Raw genomic sequence first — 27,251 nt, 5'->3', positions numbered from 1 at the left:
TTTAGCAAATAAGACAGATAGAAACCCTACTAAAGATATTTCTCTCAGCCTGTAATGATACCCTGGCCTTCCCATATTTTGTGATTTAGAAGGTAAAAGAAACTGCAATTTCAAATTCTGCTAAAATTGAAAAAAAAAAAAAAAAAAAAAAGCAACCAAACCCTATAATGCAATAAGAAAGCCTCTCTCTCTCTCTCTCCCTCTCTCTGTTATTCTTCTATTCTGCTTTTGTTAGATGCAAATTCTGCTTAGTGGTATGATGGACACCATTGTTCTTATTCTTATTCAAAAGAACTGTTTGCATATCTGAAAAGCTATTTTGTTTTACTCTTTAGCATGGTGGACAACTAGTCTCATGTATTGAATGATGTAAATATTTAACATACATTGTGTGTAGATATAGATTAGAGCAAAAATATTTCAGAAAAACACACGCTCCCCCACTCTAACCTCTTGTGTTTTTGCAGATTTGAGTTTCCATTCCCTTAACTTTTTCTGTCTAGAGCTATAACTAGTTATTCTGCCTCCTACAGCGTTGAGTCCTTTCCATAGAGGGGTTTTCTCCTCCCATATACATCTTTCTATTATTTTCCAAATATTGTATTTCAATTTTTACATTTTTTTCTAAATTCCTTTTGCTCTAATAAATAATGTCAGTCCCATGCTTTTGTTACTGATTTAAACTTGTTTACCAGATTAAGTCAAATCACATTATGAATTGGTAATTCACAACATGAAATTTTGCATTTTTCTATTCTCCAGCTTTCGTTTTGGACATCATTAAGTTATCTATCCTGGTTATGGGCACTGAACACTACTGAAAAGTATGTGTAGCTTGCTTGAGTGTTCTTGTGCACCCATGTGCAAATCAGACTTAGTTTGAAAAGTTATAGTTAATATTTTACTGGATGAATGTCCTGAACAATGTAGCACAAGACGTTGTCATGTCTTTAAATATATCTGAATTTCATTAGTCACCCTTCTCCCCTCATCCTCAATCTACGATTTCTGCAGTTTAAAAATTAAAAAAAAAGCTTTGCGTTTTCTCATTTTTGATATAAGAATTATTTATTATCCCTCCCATTTCTCTCTTTAGAATTATTCTACCTTCATTGTCAGACTCTACTGTGGGAGAAGTTATTGGATTGTCTTAATCAATACTATCACAAGTTTTTTCTTTTTTCCCCAAAAAATAATCTTGTCCTACACCCAATCCCTTTTCAGTTTCTCATATTCTATTTCTGATTAATTGGTCTCTTGTCACTGAGCCACTTCACAGGTGGCTTTGCATAGGAATTAAAAAACAAAACAACCCCCCAAAACTCATGCCAGTAAAAGTGTTCAGTCCTCACATTCCAGGTAATTATAACTACACTATTCATTTTAACTTTGATACTGTTTTTCTATTTTTATTCTTTTCATTTTAATTCCCATGTATCAACTTAATTTTTTATTCTTTTTTCACTAACTTACTGTTTCACAAGTGAAACTAAATTTAATCTATCATCTTTTTTGTCAATACATAAGTAAAATAACTATAACATAAAAACCTTTCAAAGCCAGTTTGTTAAAGGGTTTGTTTGATTGGGGGGTTGTGACGGGTTGGATCACAGAAACCCCCTTGGGAGCTGCCACCTAATGTGCAAAGACTACCCCTGCTTCTGTTTTCCCTGCCAGCTCAGGATTCCAGCACCCTGTCTTGCTGAGCCAGACACTCCAGTCTGCTCTAACAAAGACTCAGGGTCTGAATTACTAGTCCCAAAGCTGCAAGTTTACCCGAAACCAGCTCACAGGAGTGTGCTTGTCTTTAGCACTCAGATGCCCAACTCCCAATGGGGTCTAAACCCAGATAAATCCGTTTTACCCTGCATAAAGTTTATGCAGGGCAAACTCATAAATTGTTCGCCCTCTATAACACTGATAGAGAGATATGCACAGTTGTTTGCTCCCCCAGGTATTAATACATACTCTGAGTAAATTACTAAATAAAAAGTGATTTTATTAAATACAGACAGTAGGATTTAAGTGGTTCAAAGTAGTAACAGACAGAACAAAGTAAGTCACAAGCAAAATAAAATAAAATGCGCAAATCTATGCCTAATCAAACTAAATAAAGATAATCTCACCCTCAGAGATGCTTCAGTAAGTTTTTCTCAGACTGGACACCTTCCAGGCCTGGGCACAATTCTTTCCCCTGGTACAGCTTTTGTTCCAGCTTAGGTGTTATCTAGGGGATTCTCCATGATGGCTCCTCTCTCCCTCTCAGTTCTCTTCCACCCCTTTATATATCTTTTGCATAAGGCGGGAACCCTTTGTCCCTCTGGGTTTCCACCCCCTCCCCTCACCGGAAAAGCACCAGGTTAAAGATGGATTCCAGTTCAGGTGACATGATCACATGTCACTGCAAGACTTCATTACTCACTTGCCAGCACACACATATACAGGGAGACTCACAGGTAAACAGCCATCTGCAGACAATGGGAGTCATCAAGATTCCAAACCATCATTAATGGCCCACACTTTACATAATTACAATAGGCCCTCAGAGTTACATTTTATATTTCTAGTTTTAGATACAAGAGTGGTACATTTCTACAAATAGGATGATCACACTCAGTAGCTTATGAGCTTTGTAATGATACCTTACAAGAGACCTTTTGCACAAAGCATATCCCATTTGCATTATAGTCACTTATTATCAATTTTTTTATAAAACTATCCCAGTTACATTATATTCACTTATTATCATGTTTTTATAAAACCATGTAGACTGCACAACGTCACAGGGGTATTTTTGGTTGGTGCAGAAAGATGGATGCTTTACTTTTTTCTCCTTCTCTATTTTACCATGCCCTTTGTTGTTGTTGGTGAGATGCAACTGACAAATGAGAACTTATATTCCAAGTTCTAAGTTGAGCTGCCTCGATTCAAGATGTTCAAGTTGAATGCTGCCATTTCTGGTCTTCCCGGCATATTGTCCGGTTGAGCAAAGAATTTGAAAATGGATGGAAACCAGACAGAAGGGATGGTACCCAATGGTCATTTCCAACATGATTTTTCTTTGTTTCTTGGCAACTTCTTGGTCTCATATCTTGACTGTCCAGGATTATCCAATTACTTGTTTTCCAAATGGCTTGTTTCTACTGAAAAACATGCCTCTTCATGTGTGAGAATCTTCTTAAGACCGATGTTCATGCTCTCGTCTTGCTCTGGCTTATTGTGTGCCATTTTGTAGAAATTATTCTAACCACAAGTTAGCTTTCCTCTCAAAATATTTAGAGATATTGGTTTTTTAGACAGGTTGTCATTTTTTTTTTCTGAAGTGTTGTGTCTCAGAATGTAAAGTCTGATGGCTATTAGTCTCTTTTCCTGACTGTGCCACTCCAGTATTGACTAGACTCTCAGAGCTCTTAAGAGGAAAATTTAGCTTATTCTCACTTGAAACTCTCCAAAGGGAATATACACAGAACATCTTTTAACTCAAACAGATGTGGAGCCCCTCTTAAATAATATGGTAAATAAATAAGAGAAGCCCCCCAAAAGAACTCTTTTCCTGTGTCTTATCAGGATCCCAGTATTCTATGTAGGCATTGTAGCAAAAGGAGGTAGATGAGAGACTGCCTTGTAATGCAAACTATTGCACGAATCATATAAATCCAGATTCTGTGCCTTTTAAAGTTTTACACCATAGTATCTGAGCACCTTCCGCTTCCACATACTGGCATATGTCTGGTATTCAGTTTCTTGTCTGCCCCAACCATCAGAAGATATCAGCACCCCTAAGTGATGCTTGTTTTTTCTACTTATTTATGTAGCTATTATACAAAAAACCTGAAAATCAGTGGATGACATATAAAATTGGCACAGAGTTTGGCTGATGACACTGTAAGTAGCTCTTAGAGTCTCTTCATCAAAAGGTATGTTATTGGGAGACAAATGGCCACAATCTTTTCTCTAGTCTTTCCGCCTGATTACTTGAAAGATGGAGAATGGACTAATGTCACTTAGCTGTAGTACATCTTGTGAATCTTCAGAAATCTTTAAAGCTGTTTCTTCTGAGTATTTTCTCATGGAAGATAAGAAGGAGAGAAAGATAAAAGGCTTGGCATAATGCAAAAAGCATATCTGCTAGTACTGTTGCTTTTTAGAGGAAAAAATATGATAACATTCAGTTAGTCCATATGTAAAATAGTTAAGATACAATATTTCAACATCTTCATTCAATGGAAAAATTCACCTTTAATTTCTTCCATCTTCTAACTTTATTAAAAAGTGTTTCCCCTTTTATCTTTTCCAATTGGCTTCCTGGTTTTAAATTCCCTCTCACTAAAACACTGTAACCTTCTGCTTCTCCCCAAACACACAATGAGGAAGGCTTCACAGCAGAATTGTTCTCTAATCTTACTCTCTTTAGCGAGTATTTTATAAATCAAGTTTTTATTTGCAGAGAAGATGCCGACAGCACCAATTTTGTGCTCTGTGAAGCCTCCTTCTTATTAGGAGGTATGTTTCATTGTAGTTTCCAAAAGCTGTTGCCTGCCTATTGATGGGCTCTCTCTAAATGTGTTAAATTACCTTTTTCTCTTTTGTCATTTTTTTCTCTCCTGTCCATTTTTCTCATTTGCGTAGACACTGATTAAATGTACACATGAATCAAGGCTATCTTTAAATTACATTTGTAAATCTATTGTATCTGTTTATCTACATACTTATAATAGCCCCCATCATTGTATCATACTCACTAATTGCATACCATATCTTTCTTATACAAGATGGTAACACTGGAAGAGATGGTGACTTTCTGGTTGCAACAGAAACATTGGAAATTTCCAAATCTTGAAACATTGGAAATTTCTCAGGAAGTAGTTTTGTAAACTATAAAACCACCTAGTCCGTCTCTGATCCTACAGTTCTGTAACTAAGACTCTGGCTTCAGGGTTTTACTTTTTAAAATATATTTGTCTCTGCTAGTGCTCATAATAGGTTCAGGATAATTAATTAACTGTAGAATTGTGGTGTTCTTGAGTAGTTTTATCTGCTAGGAGGTAAGCGCATACTGAGCCAGATTCTCACTACAGGCCTCTTTACACTGCTCTGATTTTTCTTTTTAATTTAGAATCAGTTTTCTTGGGATATAAACCTAATGTAACAGGCAATTAAACTCAAATGAATACTTTGTGAAGTCACAGAATCCATTACAAGCCTGCTGTATCCATTGAGAGCTAAAGCACTGCTTCAAAGGTAAGAATCCCTACAGAGGCACGACTTCCTAACTGCAGGTGAAACACCGATTGAGATGCATAATCTAGGTTTCAGCCTGTTCTCATTGAGCCATCTCACATCAGTGTTCACCATCTGTACAGATAGAAACACCATATCTTTCAGCTGCTGCTATGCATATGCAGCTTTGAAAGTTGCATACACATTGTCTTCTGTTACACCACCTCTAGCCATCTATTTGCAAAGCAAACTGCTGCCAGGGGACATTGTTCCATAAGTACAGAACATTCCATTAATGATGGCAAAGGTGTTATGGTAAAAGGTACTAATGGTTTCCACACTGAAGGTCGTTGATGAATAAACATGCACATAGGATCAAAATCTTCATAGAAGGCGTTAGAGATGCCATGCTGTAACCACACCCAGAAAAAATTCTCTGATAATGGTAGTTCCCCAAAGAAATACCTGATTGCTGACCTCACAAAAGATATTCCAGGCTTCAACCTACCACAGAAACAGTTGTCAGCACTGAACCATTTCAGAACACATTGCACCTCTGGAAGATGAGAAATAACAAAATGTGACTGTGGGCAGAAGTCATGAACTGTGGACTATACTGTAAACCAGTGCTGACTTCAATCGTTTGCCAGTGGCATCTCAGATTTACACCAAGCTGCTTCCAGAGCTGTCCATTGGCTCATTTATGTGGGCTTGATCATTTGAGTGGTGCTAATCACCTCTCTTGCCAGAAGACAATGACCCAGAAAATTGTTAAGGGTATAATCTGAGCTTTAGACCTTTCTAAGTTTCTTTTGTGTTAAGGAAAAGCTGCACAAATGGAGCATTAATGGCTATGCCACCTTTCCAAACCATGCAGTCTGCGGGCAAGTCTACACTATAGCGCTATATCAGCGCAGCTGCACCAATGCAGCTGTGCCTCTGTAGTTTGTCTGGTGAAGACGCACTATGCCAGGGGTGGGCAAACTACGGCCCGCGGGCCACATCCGGCCCAGCCCTCGAGCTCCTACCTGGGAGGCTCACCCCCGGCCCCTCCCCCACTGTCCCCCCTCACCTGCAGCCTCAGCTTGCTTGCTCCGCCGCCGGTGCAATGCTCTGGGCGGCAAGGCTGTGAACTCCTGGGGCAGTGCAGCAGCAGAGCCTGACGTGACCCGGTCTCTGTGCTGCGTGGTGGCGACAGCAGTGTGGCTGGCTCCAGCGCCGCCAGCCACCGGTGCTCCAGGCAGCGCGGTAAGGGGACAGGGAGCAGGGGGGGTTGGATAGAGAGCAGGGGAGTTCATGGGGGGGGGGGTGGTCAGGGGGTGGAGGTGTGGATGGTGGTCGGGGGGAAATGGGAGGTTGGATGGGGCAGCAGGGGGCAGTTGGGCAGGGGTCCTGGGGGCAGCCAGGGGACAGGGAGAAGGGGTTGTTGGATGGGGCAGAGATCCGGGGGGGGGGGGGCAATCAGGAATGAGAGGAGGGGTTGGATGGGGCGGCGGAGGTCCGGGGGCAGTCAGGGGACAGGGAGTGGGGGTGTGTGGATGGGACTGTGCCAAACAGGAAACTGACGTGCCAGGTATCAGATTCCTCTGCCATATAACAAAGGGGCAACAATTTCATAAACAGCTACATTATTTTATATTATATATATAATATATATATATTATATATATATATAATAAAATATATATATTTTATTTATATATATATAAATAAAATATAATGTAAAATCATGTTTATGGTAGATGCAATAAATGCCATATTGGACAATTACTAGCATCTTTTAAATATTTACAAAACATGAGCCATTTACAAATATTGCTTGTGGGTATTACTTAGTCATCACCATAGCAGACACCAAATGAGAGAGAGTGAGAATATAGTCTGGAAAAAAATATATATATATACAAGCATTATATATATATATATATATATATATGCTTGTTTTTATTTATATTAAATTAATTTTTGTATTCATAATTACTGCCCATAAACAGCACATGTAAACTACATTTGTATGCCAAGAGGGCATTAAACCCAGCTAATGTCAAAGTATGGAAAGTGGGAAATTCTGATACTTTTTGCAATTTGGAATGAAAACAAATTTCAGTGAAAAGCCTGCTGACAATTTCTTTCCTGTGCTCTCTGTATCATTCTAGAAGTAACAACTTTTGTGGGCACAAACTAACCATCTACCCATGGGGCCTTTTAAACTCTAATATATTGAAGTATCAAACATTTTTACTAACTGCTCATATTGATCCTATTGAAATAAATTAATTGACAAGGGCATATTGAAGGTTACAATATAGATGCCCTATTTCCTTTGTTGCTCATATAGAATGGGTCATTTGTTGTTTTATACATATGCCTTTATTGCACTCATGTTTCAGAATCTCACTGTCTCCTTTGCTCTTGCATTGAGTGATACCTGTGGAGGGAAGTATAACTGCAAACTGGCAATTTTCTATCTCAGCAATGGTTTTGAACTTTGTGTTATATAAAAATAAAATATTCTCAAAATGATGGATTTGGGCTTTTTGTATACTTCCGACAGCATCTTTTTACAGATGGTTAATATCCCATTCATAGCTCAACATTCTTCCTGAAGCAAAAAGGATGTTTGGGCCAATCTTCTTCTTTTTTAGTGTCAGTACTCTGCATTATTTTCATCTCCAATGTACTGTAAAAATGTGTGATTTAGCTTTAAATCCTCCATGCATTATTATTTAGTGTCAAACTTGTAAACTCTTTTGCTGAAAGGAAGAAATACAATAAAAATTCAAATGTCTTCCTGCTAAGTGATGGAATTGAAGGAGTTGTAGAAAGAGAATGCACCATGCTAAACAGTAGGAGTGCTGAATTCTGGCAGTTTATTCATTGGCTCACTGAAGAAAGTATGTTTCTTCAAATGAACTATTTTACATGAAACCGGATACACAAATGGTGGCAGTGTTCTCGTTTGAAAGGCTTTACCTGTTCTGAAATATTGTTAATGTGTAGTGCTGGGCCATTATATATAATATATTATACATAAATTATTTTTAAAGCCACTAAGTATTCAGCATACAGCATTTTGGAATCATGTTACATTGTATTATGTTACACTTTTTTTGGTAAATTACTATATTACTTACAAAATGCAAATGAACACTTCAGAAGTATAATGAATAACTTGCTGGTCTATACTTTTTAAAAAGTACATTATACAAAGATTTGACTGTGTTTGAAAATACTTTGACATGATATATAATAGTTGCTAGAGTGGTAGATGGTCTGGATATCTAATTTTTTGTACAATGTATCATGGAAGAGGCTTGAGAGTGTATTTATTAACTTTTTAGTAACACTTGCACATCTCACTTGGCCATGCTACGATTCCATGTGTGACAGAGTGAGATATTCCTGGGTCAATTTAACTCAGTTTTGTACTGTAACTTCCATGTTGGATTCGGACACCCATCTTGTCTTATGTGCTGAGCTAATTTCTAATCTTGCCCAAGATAAGGTTATTATGTTGTATTCCAGTCAGCTACCCTTCCCAGGAAAGGTGTCTGACACCTACTAGAAGGACTGTCCCTGAAAAGCCAACAAGAGTACGTCTACACAGAAAGCAAGATCCCATTGCGGTGAATCTCAGAGTCTATACAGCTATCTCTAGTGCTGTAACACAAGCCTGAGACTGTAGATGGGTTTCTACAGCTACCTACAAATATAAATACAAATAAAAACTTAATCCAGCAGAATGAATTTGTCTTGCAAGGATCAGATAAACTGTGGCTGAAGTTACTCAAATTATTATTATTATTATTATTTAAGGTAATTTAAAGTGAAAATTAAGAGAGGCCAATTAAGAGAAAAAAAACTTTTGAAGTGATAATCAAGATAGCCCAGTACAGACAGTTTGATAAGAAGTGTGAGAATACTTACAAGGGGAGATAGATTCAATGTTTGTAATGGCTCAGCCATTCCCAGTCCTTATTCAATCCTAAATTGATTGTATCTAGTTTGCATATCAATTCCAGCTCAGCAGTCTCTTGTTGGAGTCTGTTTTTGAAGCTTTTCTGTTGTAAAATAGCCACCTGCGGGTCTGTCATTGAATGACCACACAGGTTAAAGTGTTCTCCCACTGGTTTTTGAGTATTATGATTCCTGATGTCAGATTTGTGTCCATTAATTCTTTTGCGTAGAGACTGTCCGGTTTGGCCAATGTACATGGCAGAGGGGCATTGCTGGCACATGATGGCATGTATCACATTGGTACATGTGCAGGTGAACGAGCCCCTTATGGTATGGCTGATGTGATTAGGTCCTATGATGATGTCACTTGAATAGATATGTGGACAGAGTTGGCATCGGGCTTTGTTACAAGGATAGGTTCCTGGGTCAGTGTTTTTGTTCAGTGATGTGTGGTTGCTGGTGAGTATTTGCTTTAGGTTGGGGGGTTGTCTGTAAGCGAGGACAAGTCTGTCTCCCAAGATCTGTGAGAGTAAAGGATCATCTTTCAGGATAGGTTGTAGATCTCTGATGATGCGCTGGAGAGGTTTTAGTTGGGGGCTGAAGGTGACAGCTAGTGGTGTTGTGTTATTTTGTGTTATGTATTGTGTTATTAGCACAGTAGTGTCCAGGAAATGGACCGCTTGTGTGGATTGATCTAGGCTGAGGTTGATGGTGGGATGGAAATTATTGAAATCATGGTGGAATTCCTCAAGCGCTTCTCTTCCATGGGTCCAGATGATGATGTCATCAATGTAGCGCAAGTAGAGTAGGGGCGTTAGAACAACGCTTCCTTAGCTCTCGTCCCCTAAGTCAGCCATAAAAATGTTGGCATACTGTGGGGCCATGTGTGTACCCATAGCAGTGCCGCTGACTTGAAGGTATATATTGTCCCCAAATGTGAAATAGTTGTGGGTGAGGATAAAGTCACAAAGTTCAGCCACCAGGTTAGCTGTGACATTATCGGGGATACTGTTCCTGATAGCTTGTAGTCCATCTTTGTGTGGAATATTGGTGTAGAGGGCTTCTACATCCATAGTGGCCAGGATGGTGTTTTCTGGAAGATCACCGATGGATTGTAGTTTCCTCAGGAAGTCAGTGGTGTCTCGAAGATAGCTGGGAGTGCTGGTAGTGTAGGCCCTGAGGAGAGAGTCCACATAACCAGACAATCCTGATGTTAGGGTGCCAATGCCTGAGATGATGGGGCATCCAGGAGTTCCAGGTTTATGGATCTTGGGTAGCAAATAGAATACCCCTGGTTGGGGTTCTAGGCATGTGTCTGTACAGATTTGTTCCTGTGCTTTGTCAGGGAGTTTTTTTAGCAGATGGTGTAGTTTCTTTAGGTAATCCTCAGTGGGATCAGAGGATAATGGCCTGTAGAATGTGGTGTTAGAGAGCTGTCTAGCAGCCTCTTGGTCATATTCCAATTTATTCATGATGACGATCCATCCTTTGTCAGCCTTTTTGATTATGATGTCAGAGTTGTTTCTGAGGCTGTAGATGGTGTTGTGTTCAGCATGGCTGAGGTTATGCGGCAAGTGATGTTGGGTTGTGAGTTCAATCCTTGAGGGGACCATTTAGGGATCTCGGGCAAAAATCCGTCAGTGACAGTACTTGGTCCTGCTGTGAAGGCAGGGGACTGGACTCAATGACCTTTCAAGGTCCCTTCCAGCTCTCTGAGATAGGTATATCTCCATAGAAAAAAAGCATAGCTGCAGCACTGTAGCTGTGCCACTATAACAGAACTGAAGACATAGCCTTAAAAACAAACAAACAAAAAACACCCTACAGTCTTCTGGATAGGCCACTAAGGAATAAAGCAATGCTGGACAAATTATCCAATAGGAAATAAAAATACATTTTAGCTTTCATTTTCTCTGAAACTGACTTTTTCTAATAGCTCACTGGCACATCTGCCCAAGATAGGGGTAAAACTGTCCACAACAGTACCTTCTGTAATTTTAATCCCTTCACTCTTCTAGACCACCTATGCCTTAATTCTTTATGTAACCACTGCTATATTATACCGCTACTTGCAAGCATAATATACTAAGTGTGTATTTAGTTGGGAAGGAGGTATCATAGTACATGTGAGGCCTCCATTAGGCCCAAGCATCCAGAGATTGAACAAACTAGGATTTTCCAGCACAAAGTGGCCGTCAAGATCAGCCCCTTTAATTATCATTATCCAGGACTATCAACCCTTACACATTTAAGAGGCTATATCTAATAGACCTGAACACGCTTCAAAACACTCAGCATCCCATTGGGGGGGTGAGGGGAGGGAAGAGGAGGAGTAACACTGCATTCTGGTCCCAATGTCAAGACCACCATAGAACATCAGACAGAAATGAAAGGTACAGATGGAGGACAGAAGGGGAAAAGAAGAGAGAGAACAGATGATAAAGCAGAGAGACAAAGAATGGCCAGATCAAACCAAAAAAAGAATGTCTTGAAGAAACAAAGCATTCTGCAGAAAACAGTGTCTTGAAAAGTTGCAAAATTATAGAAGGCAAACAAAACACAGAGTATGGTTGGGTGAATAATGTCCCCCCCACCCCCAATTTGCTCGCAATCCTAAAAAATAAACCATTTTGGGTCAAACAGAACATTTTGTTTGACCCAACACTAAACATTTTGTTTATATTTAAAACATTTTAAAGGGTGTTTTTTTTTTTTTTTTAAGTAAAAGTAATTTTTAATGAAGACATTTCTAATTGAAGCATTTTGTTTAGAAAATGTCAAACTGAAACATTTAGATTCCACCATGACCTGGAGGGACGATTTGGCAAAACTGACATACATTTGCAAAATGTTTTGCTGTAACTTGAAACCTGCATGTTGGTGAAAAAAGTTTTGGTTGAAAAATTTCTCCCAGATCTAATCAAGATGAATGTAGAAGGGTAAGAAGAATATAGAAAGAGAAAAGGAAAGGAAACATTATTTGTATAGTAAGTGTGCTTTATGAAATTTGTGTGTGCGCACACACCTGTGAATTAACTGATCTGGCTACTCTAGCCAACTTAAAAGTGAAAATTTTCCCAGTTGGGAAAGGGGGCTGAGTTTGGGTTCCTCAATCACCATTATTAACTAACTATTATTAACATTACTTTCTGAGAAGTTGGCAGCCATCATAAAGAGCCGCACACAAACAAGCACCAACTGGTAGAAAAAACAAACAAACAACCTGCCTTGTTCACTAAAATAAAATCCACACAAAATAAGAACAAAGAAAAGCATGAGCCAGATGGGTTTTACTTTCACTCTTTCACCAACCCTTCATACTCCCCCTCTCCATTCTGTGCCTCCCAAATTAACTTAGGACAGTTCTCTTTGGCTCCGCATTACCTTTCGTAGAAGACTGTATGAAGGGCTTTTTCCCATTTTTGGTTGTACTGGTTGCTCTAGTTTTGTTTGAGGTAAGTTGTTTGGGATCAAGGGGGGAAATTTAGTTCACTTCTCCCCTCCTTCTGAAAGAGCTGGGGTCTCTGCAGTTGGCAGAAGCATAATCAAGGCAGAACTTTTTCTCCTGAGTAATTTGGTCTGGCCAGGACTGTAAACTTCAATTTATACAACATGAAAATAGCATAGACAGCAAAAGTTTGCTTTCTTTTCTAATTCGTTTATTTCCCTTGATCGCACATTGATCTTGCAGGCTGACCACGCCATACACTCCTTACTCAGCGAAGGGACTTTCTGGTTTTCCCCTAATCGTCTTTGGCAGTACATTCTGTATATCCATGGTACTCATACCTTCCTCTCATCTATGTAATATCTTCCAATTTAGATACATTCTGTGGTCAAAATATCAACTCTGTCCTACACAGCAGCTGAAAGCATCATTGAGCAAGTTTACACAAAGTCAAGTCAGCAAGGCAACGCACATGGCAAGCAAAGTTAGGCCAAAGCCAGCCAGCTTAGCAAAAGTGTTAGCCTATCCTGTCCAAACATAAAGTGACCGATACTCTATGATGCTGCCAACACTGAAAGGTTCTTGTTTCACCTGTTCTTAAAAACCTTCAACGTCACGGATTCCACAAACTTCCTTAGTAACCTGTTCGAGTGCTTACCCATTATTACCAGGACCAAGAAGGACCAATGAGGAAAGAAGATACTTTTAAATGGGGGGGGGGGGAAGAGCGGGGAGGGGAAGAAGGATTTGTTTTGTTGTTCTGTGTGTTGTTCCCTCTCCGGACAGAGGGAGAAGCCAAGCAGTGCCATACTGCCTCTTACAATCTTAAGCAAGCATTCACAGAGGTTAAAGATCGTATTGGATTGCACTTCAGATTACCTCATTTTTGCTTTCCATGAGTCTATGTATTTTTCATCTTCTGGCATTCACTTTACATAGTACACTATTTAAACTTCCTGAATTTAATAGCTGTATGCACATCACAGCAGCAATATAGTTTCCTTTGGTTAATTCTTAATGGGCTCTTCGAACTTTTATTTTTATCGTAAGTTTTAATCAAAGACAGCAATGCTACACAGCTTTCACTGTTCCTCTTCTTTCCTTTCCCTAGTCCCTTATTCCCTCCCCTCCCACTGCAATTAAAAAAAAAAAAAAACACCTACTACGTAGGTAACAAAGCTGTGCCTGTTCTTCACCATATTTATTTATTTGCATGCTGTTTCCCTATCCCCTGACCCTTCATCTATTTGCATCTTTAGACTATGAACCCTTCAGAAGAGCCATCATCTCTTTCCTAGGTTTGTACAGATACAAACACAACAGGCCCCATTCCTACATGGAGTGTTTGGACACTAACAAATATTTAGCACTACAATGCCATTATCTCTTTTGCCTCTTGTAACAAATTGGGAGATATCGGCATTATTCTTATGATATGTCTGACAGTTTCCCTGTTCAAATAAGTAATTCAATACAAAATCGAAGCGAAAAGGTTAAGTCAGACTGGAACTGGGGGTTGGCTTTTTGGCTGGAAATGAAACAATGACACAGATAAGGCAGTCTGTCAGATACCCAGCTTCACAGGGTTTAAGATAACAATAGCTGGGCCATCAGTTGTGGGAAGAAGCTATTTAATTGGTTTCATCCAAGTTCGGATGTTTTCCTCTTCCCCAGACTAAGCTTGAGCTCAAAAGAGACCTAAAACCTCAGATGCTAGGAAAAGGGGTTTTTTTTGGCAATGAGCTGGGTGTGCAAGTGAAAAAAACAACAACAAAAAACAACGGACAGTCTGGGAGGACACAGTAACAGAGGGAGCAGGCCATGAGCATTGCCTCCCACTCAGAGATAGGGAATAAGTAGACCCACCTGAACTACAGATAAGTAGGTTGAGCTTATATGAGGAAATGTGAGTAGGTTTCTGTTATTTTAAATCCACCTCTCAAAGTGCTGCATACCTTTTGGCAAAATAAAGCATGCTTTGTCTTGAAAAAACTGTTTGTATCATTGTTAATGTTCATAGTCACAGGATCCTGCAGGAAAACTCTCCCAGGTGCCAAGCCTATTGGGCCTACTAAATAACACAACTGGCAAGCAGAGGGCTGTAATGCAGGTTCTGGTCTAAGCGTGGGCAAATTGTGGAATTCCACCCAGGACAGGTAAAGGCCCAAGGTCTGACACCCGCTGATGGTGCAAATGGTGAGACCCCAACAAGGAACAGCAAAGGGTAGTCATGGCATTTCTCACTTACAACCTGTTGAACAATAAAACTGCTTCCCCATTTATTTTAAATGGACTGAAACTCAAATCCATTTATTTGAATGAATCCATACCAGTTAACACTGACAAACAACTTGAGAAAGCAATACTTAATTAGAACTCCAATTGCTAAATCTTCACCTCCCACACATAAAATTGCTACACTGAAAAATATACCATGTACTGTACCTTTTTTTTTTTTTTTTTTTTTACTAAACATACATTAAGACTATTCAGCTATCATGAGCTGAAGTGCTGGACTGCTTATCTTAAAGATTTCTTAAGTGTAAAATAAGAATAATTCATTTAAAGTTTTACAAACAACTGTTTGTGAAGTTTTATTCAAACTATACCATCTACCAAACTTATATTTTTTAACCAAAGATAATACGTTTCTCTTATTTAAAAATTAAATTAATCTAAGAGAAAACAGGACTATGAACAAAGACTACCCACAATGACTAAATGAGAATTTTTGGTAATATAAATGCTGATCAGCAGTAATATTGATTAGGCTGGCAATCACCTGTGACTAACTGATATGATCATACCTGTCTCTAACGTTACCTTGTCCTCCCACCCACCTCCCATTGATTTGATTATTGACATATTGTGTATTGTTTAAATCCAAAGCTGTGAACTCCGAGGCAGGAATTGTCTGTGTTACTTATTTGTATAGTGTTTATCATAACAGGGCACAAATCTCTATTTGGAGCTTCTAAGTGCTACCGCAGTAGAAAAAATTAAATAGCATGGACCAGATGTTTATTACTTGAGCATCCTAAAGAACTAAACTACATTTTCTAAGCTAGGAAATTCAGCAATATCAGACTCTTGAAAACACAGTAACTTCTCAAATACAAAGGAATCAAACATCTAAAAGGGGAAATCTGGGGGGGGGGGGGGGGGGAAATAACCCTGAGTGAGAATATAGGATTATTTCACTAATTTAAATCTTTCTCAGGAATAGCAACTAGGTGAGAGCTAACTTGACATTTATAAGCAGCTGTACACAAAGAAAGCCAGGCTTATTTATTTTTTCCAATTGCCCATTTAGGCTGTTTTGAATTATATTACAATTGTATGCATAGTGTTTTTCAATTATATTCTAATTATATGCAAAAGTGCACACCCATGGATATCTATATATCTATAGATATCTAGATATATATAAAAAAAAACCTAACAGTAAAAATACTTGCGCCACTGAATAAAATCACCTACCACAAAGACCTGCAGGACACTATCTTTCAAAAGGCAATTTTTGAAAAACAAGCTGCCATTTCTGTCAACATCTTCATGGTATTGAAAGGTTGTATGGAAAAGAAGGAAGTAGATGAAAAGAGTGTGAATTGCTAAACTACTGACATGCTGACTAAGAGCAGAACATTACAAGAAGAATGGCTGTATCCTGTAAAGTCCCTAATACAGTAGGCCAGATTCATTTGTCCTCTCACAGTAGCTAAACAGCACTAATGTATCTTCGGAGCCTGTTAAAATCTCAATCTGGGATTGGAGTGGTGATGAACAAGCTTCAATTAAAGTGAGATTATGGCTCACTGGCCTCTACTTCAGAGAAAAGATACTAAACAGACATTCCCCACACTAAACAAGTATTGTAGAATCCCTCCCTCTTAACTGTAAATTGGTCTTTCAGAGACAGTACATACCCCACTACAGAGTGTTCTTGGATTGTCATGCTCACATTCAGCCAGAATAAGTATATGCAACTATTTTTCCTTTCTAAGCCAAGCCTTTAGAAGAGCCAGATGGGTGCCTAAAGCCCCAGTGATTACTTGCAAAGCTGTAGACAGAGCTGAAAAACAGGATACAAAAGGGAAGAATGTTCCTGAGGGTTTGTATTATGAAGAGACCAATTTACAGACCTTACACAATTGTCCCTATTCTCATTCAAGTTTTCATGTGTCAATGCACATGAATTGGGATTTAAGCAGTAGGGAACACAGGGAGGGAAAGGAGAGTGCCTGCAAATGATAATTGGATATCCAGAAACATGAAAAACAAGGCAAAAATAGATATTGGTAACTTAGCTACCAATGTACAAAAACACTGGCTGCTTATTGATATCTATGATATGGGTGGAGGGGTATTCAATCTGAGAAGTCATATAAAAAACCTCTTGGAGAAAGCTGCTAAGTTGGACTTAGTGAAAGACTAGCAATATCTTTAGGTCACAGCCTTCAGATACATCCCATAGTAACCTCTGATTCTCTCAACAACTGTGGCGTTGGACTGCCATACAGAGTGCTCTGAAGTCCAAAACATGGGTCTGATGGGTGCTGTAGTTCTTTGTTTAGACCTTTAAACAGAAATTAAGATAGTCCTGAGGGGAGCTTGGAGCAAAGCCAGACACAGCTTCTCACCATCAGAAAAACATACCCTAGGTGCACTGATCGGCTGTGACAGGAGATATTGCCTAAGATTGTGAAAGGGTTTTTATATTCTGAAATGAATATCCTAGTGAACACGCAGGTAGTTTTGGTGCCCTTGACACTTAGCTGAGCCTTAAATTGCTGACTCCACAACCTTTGTTTCAGGAGTTAAGTCGCTGTGGCTATGAGGACCAAAGTAGAAATTTTAAGAGTCCTGCTTCAGATATTGATTTATGTAAGCATTTCAGTATTGTTGGAGAGATCGCAAGAAATACAAGGAGAGAACTTCAACTTCTTCCCCCATCATACTAGAAGACTCCCATTGCTCATTCTCCTCCCCAGTACTCATTCTAGGAGGCTGCTTTCCCTGACACTCATGGCATTTTTATAAATTTAAACAAACAAAAAAAATCTAAAAACACAGCTACTTCAGCTTATTTTATTTGCTTGAATAGACAGCATGACAAAATTATTTTAAGTGTAGTAGATAGAAGGCACTGTGGACTTGTGTTTTCCCTTCCATTATCTATTGCAAACTTTTCTCTCTTTACATACAGTACATTTTATCAAATATTACATTTACTGAAAAATTTCATTCACACAACAAGCATACACAGTATTAAGCTCTCAATCACCCTGCACTGACATTCCAAATTTAACATGCAATGTCGAGTTCCTGCAGTTTTTCAAACTTACCATGCCAATACATGGCAGTGACATCTCTAATTTAGTAGAAACATTTTCCAAACACCTCCTTCCTTAGTTAGTTTACTTAGTATTGTGAAAGGACCAGCTGACATAACTTATTTCTATTTTGATTCCTGCCTATACTTCACATAAATATTTATTACCTTCATTTTTCTGCACTGTCAGAAGAAACATTCCTGCACTTTATTCAGCTTGAACAACATTGTTTTCAATAAAAAGCTTATTAAACATGCAAATATTATTTCACATTATCTGTGATATATTTAATATAGTGTATAAACTTCATAAGAGCATAAGAACATAAGAATAGCCAAACTGGGTCAAACCATTGGTCCATCTAGTCGAGTATCTTGTCTTCTGCAGCGGTCAATGTCAGAGGTTTCAGAGGGAATGGACAGAACAAGGAAATCATTAAGTGATCAGTCTGATCATTCAGTCCTAGCCTCTGGCAGTCAGAGGTTTATGGACACGCGGGGCATGGAGTTGTGTCCCTCACCATCTTGGCTAATAGCCACTGAGGGACCTATCCTCCCTGAACTTGTCTAATTCTTTATTGAACCCAGTCATATTTTTGGCCTTCAAAACATCCCCTGGCACAACGAATGCCACGAGTTGACTGTGCATTGTGTGAAGAAGTCCTTCCTTATGTTTTTTCAAACCTGCTGTCTATTCATTTAATTGGGTGACACCTGGTTCTTGTGTTATGTGAAAGGGTAATACTTGCCTATTCACTTTCTCCACACCATTCATGATTTTATAGACCTCTGTCATATCCCCCCCGTCTCTTTTTTAAGCAGAACAGTCCCAGTCTTTTTAATCTCTTCTTATATGAACGCTGTTCCATACCCATAATCTTTATTTTTTGGACCCTTTCTGTACCTTTTCCAATTCTAATACATCTTTTTAGAAATGGGGTGACCACAACTGCATACAGTATTCAAGATGTGGGCATAGCATGGATTTATGAACTAGCATTATGATATTTTCGGTGTTCTTATCTCTACCTTTCTTAATGGTTCCTAACATAGTTAGCTTTTTTGACTGCCGTTGCACATTGAGCAGATGTTTTCAGAGAACTATACACAGTGACTCTAGGATCTCTTTCTTGAGTGGTAACAGCTAATTTTACCACAACATTTGGTATGTATAGTCGGGGTTATATTTTCCAATGTGCATTACTTGCAGTTAACACTGAATATCATCTGCCATTTTGTGGCCCCATCACCCAGTTTTAAGAGATCCCTTTGTAACTCAACACAGTCAGCTTGGACTTACCTATTGAGTAAAATTTTGCATTGTCTGCAAATTTGCCACCTCACTGTTTATCCTCTTTTCCAGATCATTCATGAATAAGTTGAGGAACACTGATACTAGTACAGATCCTTGGGGGATCCTGCTATTTACCACATTCCATTGTGAAAACTGAACATTTATTCTTACCTTTTGTTTCCTATCTTTTAAACAGTTAATGATTTATGAGAGGACTGTCCTTCCTATCCCACAACTGCATACTTTGCTTAAGAACTTTTGGCATGGGACCTTGTCAAAGGCTTTCTGGAAGACCAAGTACACCATATCGATTGGATCACACTTGTTCATATGTTTGTTGACCCCTCTACAAATTCTAATAAATTGGTGAGCCATGATTTCCCTTTACAATAGCGATGTTGACTCTTCCCCAAACACCATGTTCATTTAGGTGTCTGATCATTGTTCTTTATAATAGCTTCAACCAGTTTGTCTGGTACTGAAGTTAGGGTTTACCAGCCTGCAATTGCCAGAATTGCCTCTGGAGCATTTAAAAATAAACAAACAGATAAATAAATACATTAACATTACATTAGCTATCCTCCAGTTACGTGGTACAGAGGCTGATTTTAGTGATAGGCGAAGGTTTCTAACTATCAAAGGAGTGAAGTTCTGTAACAGCCTTCCAAGGAGAGCAGTGTACAGCAGAGCAAAAAGTCTAACTGGCTTCAATATTAAGCTTAACAAATGTAAGGAGGGGACGGTATGATGAGATTGCCTACAGTCAGGGCCGGCTCCAGGATTTTTGCCGCCCCAAGCGGAGGGGAAAAAAAAAAAAAGCCGCGATCCGGGATCAGCGGCAATTCCGCGGCAGGTCCTTCTGTCCGAGAGGGACCCGCTGCTGAATTGCCGCTGAAGAGCTGGACGTGCCGCCCCCTTCCAAGGGCCTCCCCAAGCACCAGCTTGCTGCGCTGGTGCCTGGAGCCGGCCCTGCGTACAGTGGCACGTAACTGATCTGCAACTGTTAACAGCAATTATCTCCAACAGCCAGTGATAGACACTAGATGAGGAAGTTTCTGAGTTACTACAGAGAATTCTTTCCTAGGTGCCTGGCTGGTGGGTCTTGCCTGCATGCTCAGGATCTAACTGATCACCATATTTGGGGTTGGGAAGGAACTTTTCCCTGGATCAGACTGGCCGAGACCCTGGGAGGTTTTAGATTCTGTTACTTGAAGTCTTTAAATCATTATTTGAGGACTTCAGTAACTCAGCCAGAGGTTATGGGTCTATTACAGGAGTGAGTCAGTGAAGTTCTGTGGCTTGCAATGTGCAGGAGGTCAGACTAGATGATCATGATGCTCCCTTCTGACCTTAAAGTCAATGAGTCTATCTGGTTCTGGTGACTCATTACTGTTTAATTTATGATTGTGTTCTAAACCCTCTACTGACACCTCAATCTGGTACGATTACTCAGATCTGTCACCTAAAAAAAGAAATAGCTGTGATGAGGCAATCTCCCTCACATCCTCTCCAGTCAAGACTGATGTAAAGAATCCATTTAGCTTCTCCACAATGGCCTTGCCTTCCTTGAGTGCTCCTTTGGCACTTTGATCATCATGGCCTCACTGATGGTTTGGCAGGCCTCCTGGATCTGATGTACCTAAAAACATTGTTGCGGTTTATTTTTGTGTCTTTTACTAGTTGCTCTTCAAATTCTTTTTTGGCCTGCCTAATTATACTTTTACACTTGCCTCTAATCATCACTTTTAGCCAGGGTGGCATTTTTTTGATGGGAGTGAAGGGGGTGGAGCGGGGTTCTCTTGCTGTTTTTGTTCTTTTTTTTAATTTGGAGTATATATTTAGTGTGAGCTTCTATTATGGTGTTCTTAAAAAGTTTACATACAGTTTGGAGGCATTTCACTCTTGTGACTGTTCCTGTTAATTTCTGTTTAACTAGCCTGCTTCTTTTAGTGTAGCTCCCCCTTTTAAAAATAAGTGCTACTGTTGTGGGTGGGTTTATATGGTATGTCCCCTCTACAAGGATGTTTAAATTTAATTACACTACGGTTGCTATTCCTGAGTGGTTCAGCTAAATTCAACTCTTGGATCAGAACTTGTGCTCCACTTAAGACTAAATCAAGAATTGCCTCTTTCCTTGTGGGTTCCAGGACTAGCTGCTCCAAGAAGCAGTCATTAATGGTGTCTAGAATTTTTATCTTTGCATCCCATCATCAGGTGACATGTACCTAGTCAATATGGGGAAAACTGAAATGCCTCATTATTATTGGGTTTTCTGTTTATTTAGCCTTTCTAATCTCCCTGAGTATTACACAGTCACCATCACCATCCTGGTACAGTTTGATTCATTTAAGATTTTTACTATATTTGACTTTTTGCTATATTTTTACTATATTTGACTTTTTGCTTTTTTATCACGTACTCTGCCATTCCCTCACCAGTGTGACCTATTTTGTCACATTTGTACCCTGATATTACTACGTCCCATTGATTATCATTCCACCAAGTTTCTGTGATGCTTAGAAGATCAATATCCTCATTTAATACCAGGCACTTAAGTTCCCCCATCTTAGTATTTAAACTTCTTGTATTTGCATATAAGCCATTATAAAATTTTGAAAATATTTAGCTGTATGCCTTCATGGAATGTAATTGCATAAGACTCTTTTCATGTGACTTTCTCTTCAGCTCCTACCTGTACTTTATCAACTTCTATTCTCTCCTCTTTGCTAGGATATAGAGTATTCCTTTACATAAATGCTGCCCTAAGAGACATCTCTATCTGAACTGCATGCTTCTTTGGACCGGTCAGCTTTCCCCCAGCCCTTAGTTTAAAAACTCCTCTACAACATTTTTAGTTTTACATAACAACACCCTTGTTCTATTTGGATTAAGGTGGAGCCCATCCTTCCTGTACAGGCTCCTCCTTTCCCAAAAGGTTCTCCAGTTCCTAATAAATCCAAAGCCCTCTTTTGAATATCATTGTCTCATCCACTCATTGAGACCCTGCAGTTCTAATTGGCTCGGTCTGTGGAACTGCAAACATTTCAGAGAATGCTGCTATAGAGGTCCTGTACTTCAATCTCTTACCTACCAGCTTAAATTAGGCCCCTAGGACCTCTCTCCTACCTTCCCCTATGTCACTGCTACCTACATATACCACAACCTCCGGTTCCTCCTCAGAACCGCACATAAGTCTGTCTAGATGTCCTTATTTCTTCATGAAGGAAACAATACATTGTATCCACCGTAGATTATGTCAGTTATATCCATCATGAGGTTTCATATGGATGTAGATAGGCGTTTGTGATTCACATCATCTGCATGATTAAAATTGTGTGTGTGTGTGTGTGTGTGTGTGTGTGTGTGTGTGTGCGCGCGCGCGAGTTATATTATATATACAGGGCCGGTGCAAGGAAGTTTCGCGCCCTAGGCGAAACTTCCACCTTGCGACCCCCCCCAGCCCTGTGGCAGCTCTCCCCCCCCTCCGCCCTGAGGCGCCCACCCCGCGGCAGCTCCCCCCACTCTGCCCTGAGGCACCCCCCCCCCCGCAGCAGCTCCCCCCCGGGGAGCCGTGTGGCAACTCTCCACCCCAGCTCACCTCTGCTCCGCCTCCTCCCCGAGCATGCCACCCCTGCTCTAATTCTCCTCCCCTCCCAGGCTTATGGCGCCAAACAGCTTATTGGCGCCGCAAGCCTGGGAGGCGGGAGAAGTGGAGCAGTGACGGCGTGCTCGGGGAGGGGGCATAGCAGAGGTGAGCTGGGGTGGGGAGCCCTGTGGCAGCTTCCCCCCCCCCCCGCCCTGAGGCACCCCCGCGGCAGCTCCCCACACCCCTGGCCTGGAGAGCCGTGCGGCACCTCCCCACCCCAGCTCACCTCTGCTCCGCCTCCTCCCTAAGCACAACGCCCCCGCTCTAATTCTCCTCCCAGGCTTGCGGCGCCAAACAGCTGATTGGCGCTGCAAGCCTGGGAGGCAGGAGAAGTGGAGCGGTGACCGCGCGCTCGGGGAGGAATGCTGTAAAAAAAAATTGGGGGCACCACTTTTTGGCGCCCCCAAATCTTGGCGCCCTAGCCAACCATCTCGTTCACCTTAATGGTAGCACTGGCCCTGTATATATATATATAAGTAATTAAGAGATGGAAATGAATTCACATGCTTTAAGACTATACCCTCTTGAGAATTAGGGAGTGTCTATAAGTAACCATTATAGTTGTCCTCAGCTAAAAAGCTGGAGGACAGCATGCACAGCTTCGAGAGTTAGAGGGAAAGAGAAGGTATGCAAGTCTTTTATTTGAAGAGCGTTTTTGTGTTTGTGAAACTCGCACTTCAATATTAAACTGAAGCAAACTCAGAGCTGCTATATGAATGTTATTTTAAGTAAGGGGAAGTTACTCACCTTGCAGTAACTGAAGTTCTTCGAGATGTGTGTCCCTATGGGTGCTCCTGTAACTTCAACTAATTTAACACTTTTTGAGATTAAAATATTTTTTGTAAACCCTAGAATGACTCAATTTAAATTTTCCTGTTGTAGACTACATTACATCTTAAAAGAGACTATTGCCTTTTGAAACCAGATTAAAAAAAGTCAACTATGTAAAAATATTTAAACTGAAATCTCCAACACTGTGATAAATACTGCAATTGCAGGATGTTGCCAGGTCATTTTACTTCATCACAAAGCCTACACGACAAAAGAAAATGGAGACTTTTAGCCCATATCACTTACCCATGAAGTTGAGATAGCCCTCTCCTCCAAGTGCATGAGTGATGAGGCGAATCATTTTATGAAGCTGTATTCCACGATCAATAACCGGAGTGAGAGGTGAAAGTACACTCATATTTGTATACATCTCTGCATCCATCAGCCGAAATGCCAACGTCTTATCACCAACAAGGGCCTGGAGTAATAAAGGAATGGGGGAGCGGGTAGGAGGGTGGAGAGGAGAATCCTCAATGTGCCAAAAGAGCTTCTTAATGCAAATTGTTAAAAACAATGTGTGTTCTAGATCAAGTGACAAGTACATTGGATTAACTATAATACACTACAAGAGTTACATTTTAGGAGCCTCAGAGAAAACAAGACAGGAGATAAAGATTACTTAATAAAGTATCTGGAACAACATTCAAAAGGGATATTAACAAGGCTTCCAATTTAAGGATTCTTTAGTGAACAATGTGAATGCTTTGTGTACCCACAGCTAAAGATATACAATTGTGTTTTTAGGATTTCAGCCCAGAGAGAAAAATTAGGCTTCCAATTCTATTGGAAATCAGCAATTGCATGAAGCTATTACTTCTGTTCAAAGCAGCCTAGTTCAAGTTACCCCTTAATCTATAGTAGTAAATACTGCAAATGTTTTGTCTGTTTAGCTGAAGATTTCCATTTGACTTATTTTGGAAGCCATTTCAAGTAGATTTTTCAAACAGGCTTACACATTCGCTTGATTTATTGGTCCAGTAGCAATTCCAACATTTAAGCCATTTATAAACTTAATTGTGTTGTTAGGTATTCAAAAATGGAAATCTGAATTATCAAAATAATCTTCTTGTTTATAGATATCAGAAGATGCATTTTTATGTAAAGATGATTTAATACAATTCTGATTACAGTACTTTAAATTCCTTATCCATTTTAGTAGCCTAGACAAAGGAAATCACCCCCTCACACAAAAAGAGTTGACTGCCATACAAACTCAGATTTTATATAACAGAACAATATGTAGTTAAGAGTAAGAAGGAAATCAAAATGAGTACTCCATATATTTATATTGTACATGCTAAATGAGTGTTTCAGAGAACTAGGTTTCAGTTAATTTTTGCATGTATTGTGTTTTATATGCTACAATTTTCTCGCCCGCCCCCCCCCCCCCCCCCCCCCAAGCGCTGTATTTGACAGAACGGCTGTAAGAAAGACATGGTACTCAGCAAAATAATTAACTTGATAACTATTGTACTTATGCCACAGAGTAAGTATTAGTCAATTCTGTGATTAGGGCTTCCTTTCTCTCAGTCTACAGGAGAACAACCACGGAAGTCTTTTGGATACCTGTACATAGTACAGAAATGAAAAAGCATCCATAAGAATATTTTGAAAATTCAAAAATCCATTGAAATGCTGTATTGTGTAAATATTTCCCAAGATTTAGAATACACTTGTAACATAAGCATTACATAACTATAGCATTATCCCCATTTTATAGCTCTGGAAATGGGGACATGCAAAAATTCTAGCCCCACTGAAGTCAGTGCAGTTTTGCCATTGATTTCAGCGGAACCAGGATTTCACCCAAAGTGATTTGATGACAGAGCATAAGCATAGGAAGATCACTTGCTGTGTCCACCAGATGAAGCAGCTGTTTCATGGCCGATGAAAAATGGCTAGTTTTGTAGAACGTATGTGTGAACATTGCAACTATCTATTTATTCAAATGCTACTAACGTTGCTGTTTCAGATACCCCCAAAGCTGTTCCAGATACTTCCAAAGCCTCCATAGCTTGTTACTGGTACACTAAATCTTTAAGCATAGATAGCACAGAATGGGGTATTCCTTCCATCGAGCACTGACTCTTATTCTAGAAAATAGCTTAGCTGGAACAAGAATACTGGCAAATCTGTTGAAGGAAAGATTACTTAATTTATTGTATAAAAAAAAAAAAACCCTTGCTAATGTCTATTCCTGTATAAAAACAATGTCCCATAAATGCTGTCTAACCAGATTTATTTTAGTACAGCTTTAAACTGCACATCCAAGGATTGATGCAAATATACTATTTTGTGTGTTCACAAATAGCTATAATTTGGGTTGAATCAGTCCAATTCCCATTTTATACTCTATTTTGAACTTTCATTTTCTCCTTTATACAATAGGTTGGGTAGTAAAAAACACCATGTTGGAAAGCAAGCCATTTTCCCAGTAAATACGTTCAAACTAAGATAATAAAAATAAAAGCTTATCTCAATTTTCTCAGTATAAATGGATTTTTTTTTAAATGTCTGCCATCCAGTTATGATTTTTAAGATGGAAAACAAAAACAGTGAAGCCTAAAGTCTAACATAGCTGCATAGGAGATTAAAAACACAAAGAAAAAAACCCACCAAAAGAAAACCACCCACAAAAAACAGTACCGGGTTTCAGTTTACCAGGGAAAGAGAGTCTGTCACAACAAACTGGTTACTTCATTTGCATCACTGTCCATAGTTAACTCAAAAACATACTGTAGAAGACAGAACTTTGCAGAAGAATAAAAGCTATGGTTTTTTTCCCAGTCCAAATTGTGTACTATTAACTATAATGTTCAAAACAAAACACTTTGCTATATGAGAAAATAAAATTAACTGACAGGATCCAGTCCAAAATATGAAAATAATAAAAAAAAGAGTAATGCTATCTTGTGATCTAGGTTAAGCAGCCATTTTTCCACATGAAAAATCCAGATGGGAATCCCACTTCCAAGGGAATGAATAATCACAAAATAATATGCCTTTTGCAGTAGAATCCACAGTCCCAGTCAAGATCAGGACCCCAATGTTCAAAGCACAGTGAGAAGCCCTGTGTAAAGAGCATCAGCTCGATTTAGAGAGGGGAAAAACAAGCAAGCAAGCCAATGAGATGAGGACTTCTGGGTGCAAAAGGATATAGTGAAACTGGAAAAGGTTTACAAAAGAGAAACAAAGATAATCAAGAGTATGAAACAGTTTCCATATGAGGAGAGACTAAAAAGATCAGGGCTGCTTAATCTAAAAAAAAAGAGATGATTAAAGCGGGATATTATAGAGGACTATAAAATCACAAAAGATGTGGAGAAAGTAAATAGGGCAGTGTTATTTACCCTTTTGCACAACACAAAACCCCGGGGTCATCTGATGAAATTAATAGATGGCAAGTTTATTGGAAACAAGAGGAAGTACTTTTGCACACATCACACAATTAACATGTGGAACTTGTTGCCATGGGATGTTGTGAAAGCCAAAAGCATAACTGGGCTCAAACAAGAACGAGACA

General features: G+C 39.4%; 1 protein-coding gene across 1 annotated transcript in view; it reads right to left on the bottom strand.

Moving 5' to 3' along the window:
* The window catches only part of GBE1 (1,4-alpha-glucan branching enzyme 1), a 296,161-nt gene that overhangs the window by 46,646 nt on the left and 222,264 nt on the right, over nucleotides 1–27,251 (bottom strand). The window contains exon 12 of the mRNA XM_065399789.1: nucleotides 23,975–24,146. Within this exon, the coding sequence (XP_065255861.1) occupies nucleotides 23,975–24,146 (172 nt within the window). The remainder of the gene's footprint in view (nucleotides 1–23,974; nucleotides 24,147–27,251) is intronic.

The sequence above is a fragment of the Emys orbicularis genome, chromosome 1, assembly GCF_028017835.1.
Source record: "Emys orbicularis isolate rEmyOrb1 chromosome 1, rEmyOrb1.hap1, whole genome shotgun sequence".
In the NCBI taxonomy this organism is placed as follows: Eukaryota; Metazoa; Chordata; order Testudines; family Emydidae; genus Emys; species Emys orbicularis.
The sequence above is the reverse complement of the archived record's forward strand: the minus strand, read 5'-3'. Positions and strand labels throughout refer to the sequence as shown.